General features: G+C 36.1%; 1 protein-coding gene across 2 annotated transcripts; it reads right to left on the bottom strand.

Annotated features, from left to right (window-relative positions):
• Positions 1 to 7,074: 7,074 nt before the first annotated feature.
• LOC125667480 (neuropeptide FF receptor 2-like) lies at positions 7,075 to 20,852 on the bottom strand. Of its 2 annotated transcripts, XM_048901007.2 has the most exons (6): positions 20,785 to 20,852; positions 17,731 to 18,245; positions 14,957 to 15,390; positions 12,827 to 12,928; positions 12,191 to 12,359; positions 7,075 to 7,260 (listed from the first exon to the last, which is right to left on the bottom strand). In XM_048901007.2, exons 2-6 carry the CDS (start codon positions 18,083 to 18,085, stop codon positions 7,145 to 7,147), a joined length of 1,176 nt encoding a protein of 391 aa, XP_048756964.2. In that variant the 5' UTR covers positions 18,086 to 18,245; positions 20,785 to 20,852; the 3' UTR covers positions 7,075 to 7,144. The 2 variants fall into 2 exon arrangements, with proteins under 2 accessions (XP_048756964.2, XP_048756965.2); XM_048901008.2 differs by lacking the exon at positions 12,191 to 12,359 and having other exon boundaries at positions 20,785 to 20,842.
• Positions 20,853 to 20,919: the final 67 nt, after the last annotated feature.

Genomic DNA, 20,919 nt, shown 5'->3' with positions numbered 1-20,919 from the left:
AGACATTCCTTATATATCATGAAATTATTGTATACAATTTTACAAATGTAATATCACTTCAAATATGAGGTATTTACATTTTAAAAGGTTGACCGGGTCTATAGTGTGAAACTGTCCCCTGCAACCACAGAGTTGACTGTGCCAATCATGTTCTTCACTGAGATCACCTTGAAGACAGAGACACTGCGTACATTTAAAACAGTATGTATATAAGGCAAGCTTTTCAAGATTTGTACTTATCAGCCTTGTGTCTGCTGCACCATCGTATGCTTCCCTCCAAACGTAATATGTTCTCTTCAAGTATCTTGATTTTCTGTATTAATAAAGAAGTACAGGAATAGCAATCTCATATAAACACCATTCGGATTCTTGAAGATAATAGATTACGTTTGGAGAGAATGAAGAGACAAACATACGATGGTACAGCAGAAATGGATTTACAGGAACGGGGTTATCAAAGAGGCGTTCCTTGCTTTTCTGTACCAATAATGAACTACATGAATAGCAATATCATATAAACACCATTTAGATACTTGAAGAGAACATATTACGTTTGGAGGGGACAAGCATACGTTGGTGCAGCAGACACAACGCTGTCAAGGACAAATCTCGAAAAGCTTGCTTTATATACACACACTGTCAGAGTCATGTTTTAAATGTACTTGTTAGGTACTGTGATGATATGTAGGTTGTGTGGATTAGCCCAAAATGAGAGAAAAGGAACACTTGCCCAGAACATGTTTTGTGCACCAGCACCAGTATGTATAAATTGCATGTAATTTAGGGTCATAATTTATTTACTACACTAATATGAAATACTAGTATTGACATAAAAGGGAAATATGATTTTTCATTAGTCTGTTATAATCTGACTTTGACGTATACCCCCTGCCACCCATGGTGTTTTTTATGACTCTCGAAAACATCAAAGATTCTTTCAGAATGTTCAAGAGGCTTTGAATCTACTGAAATAAGCTGTTATTTTATGTAAGACTACATGTAGATGCGATGAGAGACACACTCTTTCGAGCCATTTAAAACTTTGATTGAATCCATCGTAAAATGTCTCCATTGCGTGACAGATCCTTTTCTTGAGGAAGAGAAAACTGGAACTGAGGTAACCAATTAAATGTCACGTCTGAAGGGTTGGTGACATCCTTGACTGGCTCCACTTTTCTAGTTGTTTCTTCTCTCCTTTAGAGAGATTCTTCTTATATAAAGTTTGTCCGTGCCAGGGGCGGATCCAGGAATTGCGGTTACGGGGGAGAGCCACTTTATGAGGCAGGGAATCTGGGTCCAGGGCGAAGCCGTGGTGGGGGCTCAGGGGGCAAAGCCCCGGAAGCTCCTGAATTTTATAAATTTTATAGGGCTTGAAATATGTCTCCTATTTAAGTCATTTATACTATTTTCTATCATTTTTGATCATGTGAAATTTGTAAAATGACGCAAATTTTAAGGATTTTTTTGAAAAAAGTTAAGATCTCCCAATAAAGTAATTCAAGAAATCAAAATATTTTGTCATTGATTTCTCAGGGAGTGGTAGAAATTATTGCTTCTCTTATCGATTAGTACAGTTTTCTAAACAAGATACCATGAATTACCTTAAATTTGAAAATTTATACGGCTGCGCCCCCTCCCCTTAAATCCGCCACTGCGTGCCATAACTTTTATGTCTTTTGACATAAGCCTTTGATAATTGGTATATGGGTATAAAATCTTATTTGCAAATACAATCTTGTACTAGATCAGATGCTGCCTGGCGTGATTCATACCAATTGTTGTATACTGATTTTGATTACAGATTATTTCGTCTACCTGATCCAGAAAGAAGGTTCACGACGGGTGTGACCGGTAAACAGATGATATTTACTCCTCCTAGGTATCTGGGTTTGTCCTGTTCTTATTTTGTATTCTTTATAGGATTTATGAGATTGCTCACGATTCTTTATAGCTATATCGTTCTCATTTACAAGATATGCCAAATCATGTGCAAAACGAATTTATCATAATCGTTTTAACTACTTCTTTTTCAAATGACAAGAAAGTGTGACAGACGGAAGAGCGGGGAGATAACAAGGTACAATGGCATTTTTGTTTCCAGATAAAACTGTAGCCTGTCAAGTTTAGTACACCTTTGCAAGCTGTATAAGTATTTAATCAAGTTACGATCTATAAAAAAAATCCCTCACATATATATTCTAATATATAGACGATATTATTTCAGTTTCAGTGGGAATGGGATAAAATCTGCGGAATTTCGTCAGCTGTCATGTAAATCTGATTCTGTTTATGGTTATCTGGTCAAGAGGAAGTAGAAATGCCGATATAGAAGACACGATTTTGACATGTGCAACTCGACACAAGTCATGAAGGACATCAGTGTTGATTAAACGACAGTGCGGGATGATAGTGTTCTGAAGATCGAAATAAACTTACTTCATTTATCATGTTAACCTGGTTACAAATGTTACAAACACTTGACGTGGTAAAAGAGTCATGAATGTGTTTTTCTATTTACACATTGCCAAAAAGAATCAAAATTATTTGTGAAATTGGTAATGTTCAATATATATAATCATATATAAATAAATCTAGAAATATATACAATTTGTATCATGGCAGTCGTTCTAAATAAGAAACTATTGGAAATTAACGAAATCGTAGTTGCGTCAAAATATGTAGCAATTTGACTCTTATTTCGCAACGCACTTGGCAATGCATATCTTTCAAACATATTATAATAACAAACTGTTTTGTAGACGATGATAACAATTGCACCATTGATCAGAGTTCATATTATTGTGACGACTTTCTGCATTATATCCACTACTGATTACATAATGTATATACTGGGATGCAAAATGTGAAAATAACGGATAAGCACACCTATTCTTTTGGACAGAAACGACAAAGCTTATTTGTAAATGAAGTGCCATTGGATCGTACACATTGCAAAATGGTGCGATAAGTACACACCTAATCATGATAATAACCCGGACTTTACAGACACATGTATGTAGAGAAATCATCGGATACCCTGGTCATTGATTCTAGAAGTGTTCAAATTTTCTCCCTAGGAAACATGGGATTTCAGTATAGATTAATTAGTGTCAGTTTTGTGTGTGCATCTTTACCAATTTTAACCATCTCGTGTAAAACGTTTTCATTTGTCCGTAGGAAGGGACAGGTCGCCCTGAAAATATTCGTGTCGTTGGTCATTTCAGCGCTTTATGTTTTTGTTTTTTTTGTAATTGAGCTTGTGTCCACTTTGTGGATCCGACACTTTAAGGTATTGGGCGTTGTTTGAATCTAGTAGAAACTATTTTTTGCAAAAATCTTTAATCAATTAAACTTTGTATATTATAAAAATAGACCTTTTGTTTCTTATTCGATGGGTACAATAAAAAGTATAGAAAATTAAAAGTTATACTTTCTATAAATAATCAATTATTTGTGTTTTAGACGTACATGTATTTAATTTCGTGTCAGAATTAATTTCGTAATTTTCGTGTTTAGAAGAAAACAACGATATTAACAGGAATTTTTTGATTTCAGAAAATCTTTATGATCTATATCTGTTATTCATCATCCATTTATATATAACATATTTCGCCAGTACCATAATCGTCATCATTGTATTCCTTATGGGTAGATGTACGTCTTAATATATAGTTAGTCAAGTCAAGGGAGGGGGCTGAAATAGGTTATGCACTGCTGCCCAATCCCATTCACTCATAAGTGAATAAAATATTGTTTAAATTAATTAGTCAAGTTCTTGCAAAAATACTCAAGTGCATAAATAAAAGAATCAATGCAATTAAGAACAAATACTATCAAAACAGCAAAGTTCAATTTAAAATAAGTGTATAAAACTAAATGCTAATGTCCAGATAGATCTACGAATTTCAGCTAATTGCTCATGCAGACAGCGCATCTAATACGCCGCTGAGGGGAAACCGATATCTAGATCACATTCAATGTCCTTTCTAAGATATCAGTAGATCCAACAGCACAACGCCAGTATCCCCGCCCTTCTTCTGGTGATCCGATACTGGAACCGCATACCACATCATGAATTTATTATTTGCAATGAATTTTAATTTACAGTTAACTGTACGGTCAAGTGGGTGATGTTCTTCCGTACAGCTTGGGGGTTAAATATTGTGTGTTGGATCTTTGGGGGCATAGAATTGCAGGAGTGTGATTGTTAAATCAGCCTCTCGTTACGTTTAATGTTCATTTCAATTACTGTCTAGCACTTATTTTTGAGTACTTATGGTTTATATATTCCACGTTTTTGTATCAGACAGGGAGTGTCCGCCCTGTTGTCGTTCCTTCCTAAGTGAATAAGTTACTGTTTCCCGATTAGATAAGTCAGGATATTTTCTCTGATTTTGATTGGCTTAAGTTCGTGAATAGAATTCAGGTTACATAAGGTTGTGTTTGATCAGGTTTACTCACTTGGTTAGGCACAGACAATATGGTTAGTTTTGTTTTCTTTTATTCCAAGTAAACCCTGATGTTTTAAAGCTCTGAATAGTTTCTAGTATGAAATAAGCATGTTTTTCAAGGATAGGAGTTAGGGACTGCTAAAACAAGGTTATCAAAAGTCAATAGTATATTTTTGATAGGGTATATAATGGATTTTTTTTAAATGTACTAGATGTAGTTTTTCAGTTTATTAAGTTCCCCTTACCAAGTCCTATTTGAAGGTGTAGTTCTGTAAATTGGTTATTTATGCGTGGGGGAAATTTACACTAATTTCGCGGTCACGATATATGCGCGTAAATTTCCCCCACGTGTATACTTATAAATAGTTGAATAAGTTGATATAATATATGTTCGGTTAGCGCACACTTTCCTTATCTTTCATTTTTGACTCCGTTACATTACCACATTACCTTGCCTTTCCTTACAGATTTTTTCTCATATCATTGAGTCCTATTCGCTAATTTACTTACTTAATTCATACTAAAAATTCAGAATATTTAATTTTTATTGATTTATTTCAATTTTACGCTTTACGCTTTGTTCTTTTTTGTATGGAACGTGTTACCAATTACTTTATAAATCAACTCTATATCATTAATACATTATAAAACCTTTACTGGTGTTTTCATTCCGATTCGCTGAACATAGTTCAGGAATCCCCTTACTTGGGTTACACCTTTATTAGAGGCAATGTACAGCATTTTTGTACGTTCGATAACCGGAGTTACTGCCCCTATTATACTGATTCCGGTCGCAATTGTTTGGATATGGATATTTAGTAGCAGGTCGAGGAAATTTCTCTCCTGGTGTGCCAAATGAACATCAAGCAGGGCGAAGACACAAGACTTATTTCTCCAGGTACGTCCAATTTCTTTACGAATTTAATTAATTGATTGTATATTGTTTAACGTTCCTCTCGAGAATCTTTCATTCATAACCATTGTCGTTGATGGGCTGCAAAATTTAGGTCTATGCTATGTGCTTACGGCCCTAAAGAAGGGTAGGATCTTTATCGTGCCACATCTGCTGTGACGCGGGACTTCAACTTTAGGATATCATCCAAAGGACCGCCCCATTTAATCGCCTCTTACGACAAGCAAGGAGTACTGAGGACCTTTTCTAACCCGGATCCCCACGGGAAACGAATTGTATTGAGAAACAGAATACATTATAAACGCTTTAAACATTCTAATGGGTTGAGTACATCTTTTAATGCCCAAGCTTACACAGATCATATGAGTAATGCTTTCTTTGTGAATAGATGCTAACGACGGAAAGCTTCGTCGAACAAATGGTATGTAAGTGGTGTGTATCGTATTTAAGCAAGTTAGGATTACAGATATTGCGACGTGTTTATACTGTGTATGCGTGATTTATAATTTTAAGTTATCACAAACAACGAACATTAATCCACACGAAATCCTGTTCTCTACAAAAACAACGAATTTTTTTCAACGAAATTGAATGCGTCTTCAGTAACAAAAAATGTTCTAATATTTTCTTTCTACAATGATTTCCCTGATATCAATAAAATAGTTATATATATTTATTGATTTACTGGTTTTTTTTTAAACTGTTAAAATTACAATTTTGTTATTTCAACCAGGTTTTATGTATTTTTATTTTGCTGTAAAACCAAGATGTGCGTTTTCCTTAGTTGATATATACTTCTTTGTATGTGTCAGGCATCTCTAAAACGCACATAAAAGTTTCTTGTATCATTCATTGATATAAACTACACTAAGTAAAAATCAATACATATTTCCTACTTTGAACTCATGATAGTGCGAGTATGGAGTTACTTAAGCTTCAAGTTCAGAAATATAAGATCAGACTTATAATGTCATGGTAAAAGAATGTTTGGCAAATATGTCATGCTGTCAACATGGAATCATTGGGATCTGCAACAAGTCTGAAATGAGCGCACATATAATGCAGGCATATGTCAAGGTCATTTGGAGGGAAGAAGTCTTACAATTTCTAAATATAGCCTATTCATTGACGTGAGCATTGTCATTTGCATATACGGCAAAAATGATCCAAGCTTTTGTTTAACTGGATCTGGGGTATTTTTGTCATTTTTATTACAAGGGTAATTCATCAATTCACAAAGCTGGCTTGTATGAAGTTAGTTTGAATTTAGCTCTATCTGAGATTCATCAGAGACTAAATATACAAAAAATAGATATAAAACATTGCTAAACTTCTCACAACTCACTCGATACTTAAGAGCATGTTCTGTGTATGATCAGTTACCAAATCGAAACAGGGAACTGAAAAAATACGATGGTGTTACTGGGGTTTCAACAGTCTCGTTGGAAATCAGCTTTCCGCAAATTATATGGTCGTTATAACGATCTAATTTACAAATGCATGTACAACCTGTCATTAGACTGAAGGCTGTCTGACATGGTTCATACCAATTGTTAGGCTGATCTTACTCCTCCTAGACACCTGATTCCACCTCATCATGTCCAGGGGTCCATGTTTGTCTTACTCTTAATGTTGTTCTTTATAGGAATTACGAGATTGATAACTGTTCTTTATCTTCACTTTTTCATAACCCAGTAAAAATGAACAATATTTATTTCATGAAAAGAATTGTATATTATTGCTTGTCAAAACATTCTACCGTGAATTTAACTGAATATATCTATTCTGGTATAGTATTGCTGGAAGAGATGCCATCTTTCTCCTTGCTTGAGTGGAATATTTCCTCCATGGAAACGTTAAGGGTAGAGTGACGTCTGCTTCTATCGCTATTGTTAGCTGCAGAAAATAGGACACATTAGATCTGCATTATGATTTGATAAAACAAGATTAATATCCTCAGAACTTCCATAAAGTGTGACGATCAGTTTCAAACGTATCGCATCTGTGAGGAATAGAGGCAAAATATTTTCTACGTATGCAAAATACTGCATTGCCATCGTTCCTGGTTTCACAAAATTACTTTTCTAAATGTCTAAGAAATTTTAATGTAGATATTTTTGTCAATGGAAATCTTGCATAATTCATTTCCCTCTTTAATGCGTTGATTAACATGCTTTTAAATGATTATATGATGTAGTTTAAGGTCCTTCTTGTGAATTGTTTTGTATAAGAATTGCTTCCTGTGGTCAATGATTGTCTAGCACATACCATCGCATTCATATTGTCGTTTTAACAACATTTGTACCTAGTAGCATAGATTTATAACACCTCTGGCATTCAATCACATTCCTTCCAGAAATACTCGAAAACATAGCACTTCTTGTCTTATTCGAGCAGTTCTGCAAGAGAAACTTCGTTCAAAACTTGGACCTAAGTCGAAGATTTTGCTCAAATTTTGACGGCTCAAATAAAAGAAAACTCCAACTTGAGGTTCATTTTTTTTTTTTTAGAATTCAAAGACATGTAATCGACGGTCGTTTCCTCCTGTAGACCGTCCAGTAATAAATAAAATTATTATGCACTGAATGAAATCTTAGAGGCTCCAAATTACTGTGCGACTTTTCGTTATCATTGCCTTGCATAAGGTCGAGAGATTTAAAAAGAATATGTGCATTAGAAGTAATTCTAGTTCATCACAACATGGGATCGATATCCTTATTTTATTTCCCATGAATGACAAAGATTGTCCAAACGATGATGAAGAGCATATATTACATTAATAATGTTATAACTGTATTCATTGTTGAATCGAAAAGCATTTTATGTGTTACTAGTCTCATCTTTCACGTATTCACTGCGTATAAAACAGAACAGAACTTGTGTTTGTCAATGTTATGTAACCCGGTAGTTTTTTCAGTATCTCACAACGTTGTGTTTGTATGTACACATGTCCTTATTCACCAGAGTACAGGTAAAACCGTGAAAGAGTTGGCGCACACTGTGCAATCTCTGCTCTTTCAATGGAAGATGAACATTGCCACACAGTGGAACTGTAAACATGTCCATAATCCACGCATTTTAGTTATCTTCCTTCCAAATCGGAGGATCACGCTAATGTAAATAACCCGGAGGAGCAAAAAAAAAAAAAAAGCTTTCCGTTCTATGAGAGAAATACCATATGCAATGAACCTACATTTCCTACCTTGTCTAACCAATTAGCAGTGTGATAAAGATAATGCAAGAATTATAGCTTGAAAATACGGATGCATATTTAATTGCTGTTATAAAATTTAGAAATTCATTTCAAAATTAAGGATTATCTCCCTCATGCATAGCTCTTATCCTTGGACGAATTTGGCTCCACTTGTTTGGCACGCTGTTTTTGGCTATATTTAGATCTAAAACTTCATAGTTATTTCGGATTTCAAACATTTCGGTTGAGCATCACTGAAGTACGGCGGCGTAGAGAGGCCAAGTAAAAAAAAAATATTATTCGTTCGGACGAATTAGCAATTTGTTCGGACAAATAAGTTATTTGTTCGGACAAATAAGTTATTTGTTCGGACAAATAAGTTATTTGTTCGGACGAATTAGCAATTTGTTCGAACGAATTAGCAATTTGTTCGGACAAATTAGCAATTCGTTCGGACGAATTAGCTATTTGTTCGGACAAATTACATGTAGTAATTCGTTCGGACGAATTAGCAATTTGTTCGGACGAAGTAGAAATTCGTTCGAACGAATAAGTAAATTTGTTCGGGCAAATAAGTAATTTGTTCGGACGAATTAGCGATTTGTTCAGACGAATTTGTAATTAGCTATGAGGTAACGCCAATGCCGCAGTGAAACATCATAAAGTGGTGGTTGGGAGGCACAAAACTTAAATTGGGGCAAATGCTAAAATGAGATTCAATTCCAAAATTTTCCATATAAACATCATGAAGATGGCGACGGTAAATACAGTAAACTTCACACACACACCCAAACCCCTGAAATAACAATTGTGGGAATCTCTACACCTTGCTCAGTCTTAAAAGTTTGAGGTAGGCCTCAAACCCCCTCCCCGGGCAAAAGTAAATTAAATGAAAATTTTCTGTACAACGGAGTGTAACACATTCAATAAGAAACTAAAGTTTTGTATAGGACGACAATAATGCAATTATGCGCCAATCAGAGCCTATCAAAGTTTTGTCAACGCAAATCTGGATATCCAAATTTTATACCAATTTTTCTTTATAGCAATTAGGGGCCCAACAATTTTAGAACATAAATTTCCCAGAAGTGTAAGGAGGGGGCACAAACATACTCTTGTCCCACTCCCTACTTTTGAAAGTGTTATGGGGACACGAGCAGGCGCGTAGCATCGTTTTTAAAAGGGGGAAGCTTGGGGCCAGCCAAAAAGGAGTGGGGGGGGGGGGGGGTGGGGTCGGGTCAGCCGGACCAAAAAGATAAAAAGTGGGGAGAGGACCAGGCCCTTCCTGTCCCCCTCCCTCCCTGTTGCTACGTCCCTGACGAGTATCCGCTGCCAACCCTCCCTACAAGCTTATAGAACTCTGTATAGGTATGTATACATGTACCTACATGTACATGTATCTACAGAGCTCTCTATAAAGACAGCATATATCATTTTGTCCTATCGAATTTTTTTTGTCATTTTTAGCTTGTTATTTCAGGGGTTGGGGTGGTTATGTAGTTTACTGTATTTACCGTCGCCATCTTCATGATGTTTATATGGAAAATTTTGGAATTGAATCTCATTTTAGTATCTGCCCCAATTTAAGTTTTGTGCCTCCCAACCACCACTTTATGATGTTTCACTGCGGCATTGGCGTTACCTTATAGCTAATTACAAATTCGTCTGAACAAATTGCTAACTCGTCCGAACAAATTACTTATTTGCCCGAACAAATTTACTTATTCGTTCGAACGAATTTCTACTTCGTCCGAACAAATTGCTAATTCGTTCGAACGAATTACTAATTTGTCCGAACAAATAGCTAATTCGTCCGAACGAATTGCTAATTCGTCCGAACAAATAACTTATATGTCCGAACAAATAACTTATTTGTCCGAACAAATTGCTAATTCGTCCGAACGAATAGCTAATTCGTCCGAACAAATTGCTAATTCGTCCGAACGAATTACTAATTCGTCCGAACGAATAATATATATTTTTTTACTTGGCCTCTCTACGCCGCCGTACTGAAGAGACATTATTTGTCGAAATGCGCATCTGGTGCATCAAAATTGGTACCGTATAAGTTTTACATCCAAATGAAGAGAAACCAACAATACTAACAATTACTGCGCTCGCAGATAATAAATCACGAGGAACTTGTAATATAACCGAGTTCGTATAAAATGAATGGTTTTGATAGAATATTCATTCTAGGTATCCCATGTCCATATCATGAAAGTGTGGTTGGGACCAATGTATTTCACAAGATGGTCCCTGTAATGTGATCGATACATGTATACAGTTCGTTTTCAAATTCACGGAATATTTTCCAATGTTCAAAATGTCTTGGAAAATCGGTACCAGTCTATAGCAATTACATTTCAAAACAATGTTTGGAAGGTGACCTAATCCTTGTTCTGTCGCCAAAATGTCTTCGAACTATCTTGGACAATATGCTATGTCACGGAGATCTTTTTTTAATTTTTAAATTGAAAATTACTTTTGACCAATGCGTATTAACCCTAAAGTCAACATTTTCTGTGTGGTAGTGGTGGTGATGAGAAAGATGAACAGTGGGCATCGGTCAAGCTATTTATGCAGTGGTTATGGGTTTCATTACAGGTATGAGTTGTTCCTTTTTCAACTACGATACCGCCAAATTACATAACCTATGTGGGGTGGTTATAGTATCCCGTGTAGAAAGCATTTGCAAGACTTTTGCCAAGTATGAAAGGTGAGAGATAACGGACAGTGATCAATCTCATAACTCCAATAAGCAATACAAAATAGAGAGTTGGGCAAACACGGACCCATGAACATACAAGAGGTGGGATCAGGTGCCTAGGAGGAGTAAGCATCCCCTTTTGTCAAGTATCAAATATATTCTGAATTTATTGCTAAAACTACTCCACCTCTGTCTTCTTATCCGATAACATTGATAGGACAAGGCAAAGAGTGATGGACGTTGTTGTCTACTGTTTACAGCTGGCTTTGATTGATTTTATTTCATCGTTTTCTGACTTTACACGTAATGTCCACCAGTGCGTCGCTTCCTCTATTATCAGGGTTCGATTGAGATTAATTTCGTGTCTCATAGAAAGGTTTAGAATTTTTGCATCGATGTTTCGACTATGATATCATTTTCCCTTAATTCTTCAATACCATATTTGTCCTACTCTTACATGTAATTTTGTATAGTACGTTATAGGTATTACTAGATTGAATAATGTTCGTTATTTTCATTTTTTAAAAATAAACAAACAGTTTAAAATGAACAATAAGAATTGTATATTACTCCTTGTCAAAATATTCTACCATAAAGATATATGGTTCATGACGAGTGTAACCGGTTGACAGTGAATGCCTACTCCTCGAAGACATCCGATTCAACCTCCGATGTGTTTGCCCTACTCTCGGATTTGTATACTTTATAGGATTTATAAGATTGATCATTGTTCATTATCTTCAATTTTTTCTACTTTTTTTCATTTTTAATATGTAAAATATGATCGTTATACATTAAATACCTTAAATGCTGTTGTGGGTTCATTAATTTGTTTTGCTTTACATTAAAAAGTAAGACCTGCGGATTGCTAAACTGATGTTATGTTTCAGATCAATCTTTCTTTTCTGAGTATGCGCAATTACCTGGTAGAATTCTGTTTCTTCCATACCATCTGTGAATAGTCTTTGTAGCGTCCTGGAAGCCTTTCCTAAACTTTTCACTCATTCCAGCGTAGATGATAGGATTAATAGCACTGTTACTGTACGCAATAAACAGTGCCATATATTTCACATCCTTCAGAAAAGAAGGGACCTAAAAAGAACAGCTTTCGGTATTATGTATACTTCTATCATCTTATGAATAGAACATGTCTTCTAAAACACTTGTTATGAAAAGGTGAAGATAATATGATCAATATCATAAGTCTTATAAAGGATACAAAATAGAGCGTTGGGCAAACACGGACCACTGGATATACCAGAAGTGAGATGAGGTGTCTACGAGGTGTAAGCACCCCCTGTCGACCAGTCACATCCGCAGTGAGCTCTCTATCTTGATCAGGTAAACAGAGTTATCCGTAGTCAAAATCAGATCGGCCTTACAATTGGTATGAAACATGTCAGGCAGCATTTGAACCAATGGCAGGTTGTATCGGCAACCTAGATAGTTCCTATCCTATCCTTACATATATAAAGATCAGTTTCGAATGACTTCCCAAAACATTAACGCTTAATGTAATGGTTCACCTGGGAAATGATATACAAATAGGAATACTTTACCATTAGCGTTGTGTCTCTGTACACCATGTATAGTATGAGCGCCTGTTGAGGAGTCCAGCAGACGACAAAGGCCGTTAATACCACAAAGAACATTCGAAGTACCTGTAAAAGATTTAACCCTCGTTTTCCAGAGCTATTATGGCAAAAAATAGTAGGGATTAAGGAAGTTTATTTATAGCCACCATCTTTTATTTTATCACATCATTCATATTAATATTTCAAGAATTGAAAATTGAAGATCGAAGCCGAACCTCAAGGTTACGTAGCGAATTCCGTAACCAACAGACAATTGCTACTCGCACAACTTGGCTGATAGGACAGATGTTACAATGTTAATAATATAACTGACATTATAATGTGACTAATAGGACGGTATTAAATTGTGACTCATAGGACGGATGTTACAATGTGATTGATAGGGCAGATATTACAATGTGACTGATAGCACAGATGTTACAATGTGACTGATAGGACTGATGGTACGATGTTAATGATAGGACGGATGTTATAATGTGTCTGATAGGACAGATGTTACAATGTGAATAATAGGACAGATGTTACAATGTGACTGATAGGACAGATGTTACACTGTGACTGATAGGACAGGTATTACAATGTGACTGATACGACAGGTGTTACAATGTGACTGATAGGACTGATGGTACGATGTTAATGATAGGACGGATGTTATAATGTGAATGATAGGAGAGATGTTATAATGTGAATAATAGGACAGATGTTACAATGTGACTGATAGAACAGATATTACAATGTGACTGATAGGACAGATGTTACAATGTGACTGATAGGACAGGTGTTACAATGTGACTGATAGGACTGATGTTACAATGTGACTAATAGGACAGATGTTATAATGTGACTGATAGGACAGGTGTTACAATGGGATTGATAGGACAGATGTTACAATGTGACTGATAGGACTGATGGTGCGATGTTAATGATAGGACAGATATTACGATGGAACTGATAGGACTGATGTTACAATGTGACTGATAGGACAGGTGTTACAATGTGACTGATAGGACTGATGGTACGATGTTAATGATAGGACAGATATTACAATGTGACTGATAGGACAGGTGTTACAATGTGAATGATAGGACTGATGTTACAATGTGAATGATAGGACAGGTGTTACAATGTGAATGATAGGACAGGTGTTACAATGTGACTGATAGGACTGATGTTACAATGTGAATGATAGGACAGGTGTTAAAATGGGATTAATAGAACAGATGCTACAATGTGACTGATAGGACAGATGTTACAATGTGACTGATAGGACAGATGTTACAATGTGACTGATAGGACAGGTGTTACAATAGGATTGATAGGACAGATGTTACAATGTGACTGATAGGACAGATGTTACAATGTGAATGATAGGACGGATGTTATAATGTGAATGATAGGACTGATGTTACAATGTGACTGATAGAACAGATGCAACAATGTGACTGATAGGACAGATGTTACAATGTGACTGATAGGACAGGTGTTACAATGGGATTGATAGGACAGATGTTACAATGTGACTGATAGGACAGGTGTTACAATGTGACTGATAGGACTGATGGTACGATGTTAATGATAGGACAGATATTACAATGTGAGTGATAGGACAGGTGTTACAATGTGAATGATAGGACTGATGTTACAATGTGAATGATAGGACAGGTGTTACAATGTGAATGATAGGACAGGTGTTACAATGTGAATGATAGGACTGATGTTACAATGTGAATGATAGGACAGGTGTTACAATGTGAATGATAGGACAGGTGTTACAATGTGAATGATAGGACTGATGTTACAATGTGAATGATAGGACAGATGTTACAATGTGACTGATAGGACAGATGTTACAATGTGACTGATAGGAGAGGTGTTACAATGGGATTGATAGGACAGATGTTACAATGTGACTGATAGGACAGATGTTACAATGTGAATGATAGGGCAGATGTTACAATGTGACTGATAGGACAGGTATTACAATGTGAATGATATATTGATTAATGTGGAATAAATTAAAGATAAGTTATGAAAGAACTCAACTTGTGAGCATTAAACGGATTACTTTCATTAGCATGCAATACATTACAGTACCTTTTTACGAGCATTACAGTGAGCTTCGTTTGTTGCATGGATTTCATGTCCCGGAATTCGTCTAAGAAAAAGCTTTAATCCCATCAATCCATATGCTACCATCATCACAATCATGGGAATAAAATACATAAACACAGATAGGAAAACGTAATAACTCCTGCGACCAGGCTGGTCAGAATTACATTTTGTGTCTGTGTAAAATCTCGGCCAAATCTCGTCACACCAAACATCTCGGCGATTCCGCCACTGAACCTCCAGTTTTTGCCGTACCTTCAAATTTGGTGCACTTGTTCCAATGGCGGCTATCCAAGAGAATACTACTAAAAATGTCAACATTTTATTGGATAGTTTACCTTTCATTGGAAACATTACCGCAAGGAATCTCTCGATGGATAAGGAAGTTAGCGTCACCACGCTAGAAACAACGGCGACAACTGCAAGAGAAATTTTTATAAATGTGATATCATCAAAATGAAAGTAACAATAAACAACAACATCAAAACAAATGACTTTTCAACACTTTACACGACCATTCCTCACGAGAAATTAAAGACTAGACATTTTGACATCATAGACAGTTGCTTTTTCAACAAAACTGGATAATGGAAATATTCATATCTAGTGATCAGTCATCCAAAAAATTATTTTGTTAAACACCACTCTGATCCCACGCACAAGTACTCTGAAGTTGAAATAAAAAATATGCTAGAGTTCCCCATTGACAATATTTTCGTGATCTTTAGTGATCAGATCTGTCAACAGTCTGTTGGAATTTCCATGGGCAAGAATGGTGCTCCTTTGTTAGCTGACCTGTTTTTATATTCATATGAAGCAGAATTTCTTCAAAAACGTCTACATGAGAAGAACAAATATCTTGCTGTAACCTTCAATTCGACATTTAGATATATCGACAACGTTTTATCCACTAACAATAATATCTTTCATTCATGTCAATTCGACATATCCCTGTGAACTCGAAATAAAGGACACCACAGAGTCGTCCACTTCTGCTTCATACTTAAACGTTTTTGAAAATAGACAAGAACAATGATCAATCTCATAACTCCCACAAAGAATATAAAAGTTGGGCAAACACGGACCTCTGGACACATCAGAGGTTGGATCAGATGCCTAGGAGGAACAAGCATCTCCTGTCGACCAGTCATATCAGCCATGAGTCCTATAGTTTGATCAGGTAAACGGAGTAATCCGTAGTCAAAATCAGTGTATAAAGAACGGCCTAACAATAGGTAAGAAACACGCCAGACAGCATTTGACCTAATGATAGGTTGTATTGGCAAACTAGATCATAAAAATGAACATAGAATTTGTGAAATGTTGACTTTAAACGAAACTGTTGAAACCTGATACGCTGTCTTATCATTTCCATTTTCTGTTAAGTTGTTAACCCAGAAGTTAAAACGTCCATACTTTAAAGAATCTTCGGAATTTTTATCTACACTACAAGATCATCGCTTAAATATTAGTTTGACAATTCTAATCGTATAGTTTTTTTTCAAAATAAGATTTAAAGAAAAGATTATGTAAATAGTTTAAACAATACTACAAAAGAACAGTTGAACAAACTTGGACAAACTGTAGTCTGGATTATCAGGAGATTATTCTAATGAATTATTTTGTATATTCCAAATAAAGCTTTAAATCCCTATTGCAGTTACCCTTGTTCCTGAAAACATGGTTTGAATTTATATGACAATACTTAATTTTGCATTGAAATTGTCTATATTTACAAGCATTAGATCTTGAGAATTTTCTACAAATATTCATTGTACAAGTTTACATACCTATTGTGGTTTTATCCAAAGCTTTGGAGTCATAGTTTGAACGAACTTTTCATTATCAAAGAAAAACCTTCATGCACGTTTTGACTTTTCTAGTGCAGGGGTTCTTACGAAGATTTTAATACACAGGTTTATTTCATAGTTTCTAATTATCTTCCAGTGGAAAAGATCCGTCCCATCATGTAAACAACTTGAATTTCCTATGTTTTAAATCATTTCCCAACAGAGGAGGGCATGACCTCTCATTTAGATACTATTAATAGTATGCTTAATGACCTTTACTCTTAGTCTAATAATAGGTTGGATGGTTGTATACTGTTTAACGTGCGACTCGAGAATATTTCACTGATGTGGAGACGTCACCACTGGCGGCTTACAACCTTCGAGTATCGTGCAACAACTGCTGTGATACGGAGCCTCGAGTTTTGCGGTCTCATGCGAAGGATCACCCCATTTAGTCGCCTCTTACAATACGCGAGGAGTACTGGTAATCTATTTTAACCTGTATCCTCATGAGAAAACAAAGGGTTTACACAAACATGCATATGTACAAACAGGTTCCAGGGTACCATAACATAAATACTACAGGAAACCATAGATACAGATGTACCTATAGAAGTACAAAGTCTGATACTTTGATTAGCTATAGTCTAGTGAAACATGGATACTATTGATTAATCATGGTAATAGTTCATTATAGTCATATGTGACCAGTATCTTAGCAAGGAAGAGTCTAGCAGAAAAGGTAATTTGTGACGTTGTATTATTTTCCACCAATATTGATATCGGACTAATAACAATTAATCGATGACGTATATAGCACTAATTAAGAAATGATATTACCTTCCTATCTTTTGAAAATTAATTGATCAACTAACAAAATGCAACACACACAGACCTATAGATAATTAGCTATCAATAATTAAGTCAACACACTCTACGTTCATAAGTAATTTCAAAGGATATACCTACCCTGTACAAAGGTTTCAAATTTACAGAGGAACGATCCAAAAGGCCAGTTGTGACTGACTTGGTTCCCAAGGTGTACCCACATACAGAAACAGCCAACCAGAATATCGGATACAGCCAAGTTTACGATGAGAATGTTGGACGATGTCCTCATCCGCTTGTTTGCATAAATAGTAAATATAACGACTGAATTTCCTATAAGGTCCAACAAGAAAACTAGCAGGTAGAAGAAAATTTTCAAGAAAATTTCCAAGTAAGGAATAGGCTTGATTGGAGCCCCGTCAGTATTGGCATACAGTGTATAGTTGACTGTCAAAATGACTGTCTGACCAGCAACACTGGTACACTTCGGCCACATTCTTTCTTCTCTGGACCAGCGTCACAATCATTTATAGCGAAAGTGGATTTATTCGTAACAATTCCCAGTTAAAGGGAAATATGAGAGCTTCAGTCCATTTCCGTTTATTGAGGGAACTTCATCCAGTTGACGGGTTGCTTTTATTTCAATTCGAGATCGTCTGAAATAAAAATTCTATAGCATTATCAATTCATATAATTCTTCGATGCCGAATGAAAGGTTAAAATAACGGAACAGTGATCGATCTCATAACTCCTACAAGCAATACAAAATAGATAGTTGGGCAAACACGGACCCCTGGACACACCAGAGGTGGGATCAGGTGCCTAGGAGGAGTAAGCATCCCCAGTCGACCGGTCACACCCGCCGTGAGCCCTATATCATTTACTTCAGTTGATATGGGATGATCGTGCTAGACCTATATTTGTCTAGTGTCTTTTTAACTTTCTTAGAACCGAGATACAAATGTATATATCAACAATATTGATTTTCGTTCATATATTACAGTGAACTCAAAATAAAAGAAACCACAAAGTCATCAATATATGCTTCATACTTAGATATTTTATTAAACATAGATGTCAACGGAAAACCAACAACGCAACAGTATGACAAACAAGATGACTTCAGGTTCTCCAGTGTCAACTTCCCATATTTATGTAACAATATTCCATTATCACTGTATGTCTCTCAACTGATTCGATACACGAGAACATGTTCTGCGTATGATCAATTTTTAAATCTAGGCAAGCTATTGTAAAAATAGTTTATGCTATAGGTTTTTCAAGAGTCTCGTTTGATGTCAACATTTTGCAAATTCTCTGGTTGTTATAATGATCTAATTTGCAAATACAACCTATCACTTGGTCGAATGTTGTCTAATGTATTTTATACCAGTTGTTGGGCTGTTCTTTCGATACTGGTTTTGACTACGGATTACGTCGCTTACCTGATCAAGATATAGGGCTAATGGCGGGTGTAACCAGTTAATGTCGACTGGTCATACTCGCCGTGAACCCTTTTTCGCGATTGGGAAAACGGGGTACTCTGTATTCAAAATCAGTGTGTAAATAACGGCATATTGGTATGAAACATGTCAGACAGCATTTTACCCAATGACAGGTTGAATTGGTAGAGCGCAATAACGACCACAAAATTTGCAAAATGCTGACATTAAGCGAGAGTGTTGCAACCCCTGTAATATAAACTTATTTTTCAGTAACATGTCTCGATTTAAAAAGTGACCATACTTGTAAGTTCTTGCGTATCGAATCAGTTGAAAGACATAAACATCATATGCAGGTGATAATGGAATACTGCTACCTAAATATGAGAAGTTGACGATGAAAAGCTGAAGTCACCCCATTTATCATAAAGTTGAGTTGTTAATTTACCGTTAACATATATGTTAAATAAAATATCTAAGTATGAAGCATATTTGTAAGACTCTGTGGTGTCTTTTATTTCGTGTTCACTGGGATTTATCGAATCAATAAATGAATAAAATGATTATTGTTGACAGATAAAACGTCGTCGATATATCTTCCTTGGAAGAATATAAAAACTGGTCAGCTAATGAAGGAGCACAATTAGTGCCCATGGAAATTCTATCAATCCTTCTCTGACTGAACTACATGTACAATAACCATGTCATCATGAAATTGTTCTACCTTCTATCAATCCCTCAAATGCAGTTACGTAGTGAGAACCTCAATTGTCTCATAAACTGTTTAGTTTCTTGTTTTTTAACTTGTACCATGTAAATACAGGCTTCAGATTAGGTTAAACACAGCTAGGAAGGCTTTTGTATTTGTTGCATCATCTCCATTAGGGGCAGTGAAAGTATTGTTTTTCATCTCTGACACTCTCATCGGTCTACAATACAAAGTGACCTTAAATTTATTTAACCCCTGAATTTTCTTTCAGTGGACTATGAGTCAATCTGAACTCGTTCTACACATCTGACACACTGAATTGATTGATTGATTATATATTGTTTAACGTCCCTCTAGAGAATTTTCACTCATATGGAGACGTCACCATTGCCGGTTGTATAATTTAGACCTATGGTCAGTGCTTACGGCCTTTGAACATGGGGGATCTTTATCATGTCACACCTGATGTGACACGGGACCTCTGTTTTTGCTGACTCATCCGAAGGACCGCCCCATTTAGTCGCCTCTTATGACAAGCAAGGGGTAATGAGGACCTATTCTAACCGGGATCCCGATGGGATGTTCAAGCTATCCTGATCCTGTCGCAGGGAGAAATCGCAGATAATCCCAGTTTGACAACTTACTGCCACATCAAGAATGCCTCATGAGAAGCCGGGTCTATGTAATTTTGACGCTATGTATTGATACTGGCGCGCTTGTTAAACACCGTGCAGGGCCCAAGCATGATGAAGACGAGCCAGTAAGAAGCATGCATTCCTGCTGGTGCTGAATTGCATGAGCAAAGTTTGAATTTCTTTAATGATATGCCACCCTACCCACCGTCATCAACTTTAGTTACCGCATTATTCATTAATAACTAAGTGCACGACAGAATGCACGTGTATTCCATTCCTAGCTGTTATCTATTTGTATCCCAATGTATCCATGCATTTAAAATTAATTATTAATTTTGATAAATTCTATAAACGCCAGTTTACATTTGAATAAAGTATTTCTGCCAACTGAAAACAAACTTTGTCTTACCGTACTTCCCAATGTCACCTCCTCAGCTTATCTTTAGTGGATGTTGTCTAGTGAGGTCACACAGGGCGTGAGACAAGGGGGTCAGCCCACGTCATGTACTTATCGGTGACGATCTAGAAAGTTACTGCAATGTAA

Source organism: Ostrea edulis, chromosome 10 (genome assembly GCF_947568905.1).
Source record: "Ostrea edulis chromosome 10, xbOstEdul1.1, whole genome shotgun sequence".
NCBI classification, from domain to species: domain Eukaryota; kingdom Metazoa; phylum Mollusca; class Bivalvia; order Ostreida; family Ostreidae; genus Ostrea; species Ostrea edulis.
Note: the sequence above shows the minus strand (reverse complement) of the source record. Positions and strands in the feature narration are given on the sequence as shown.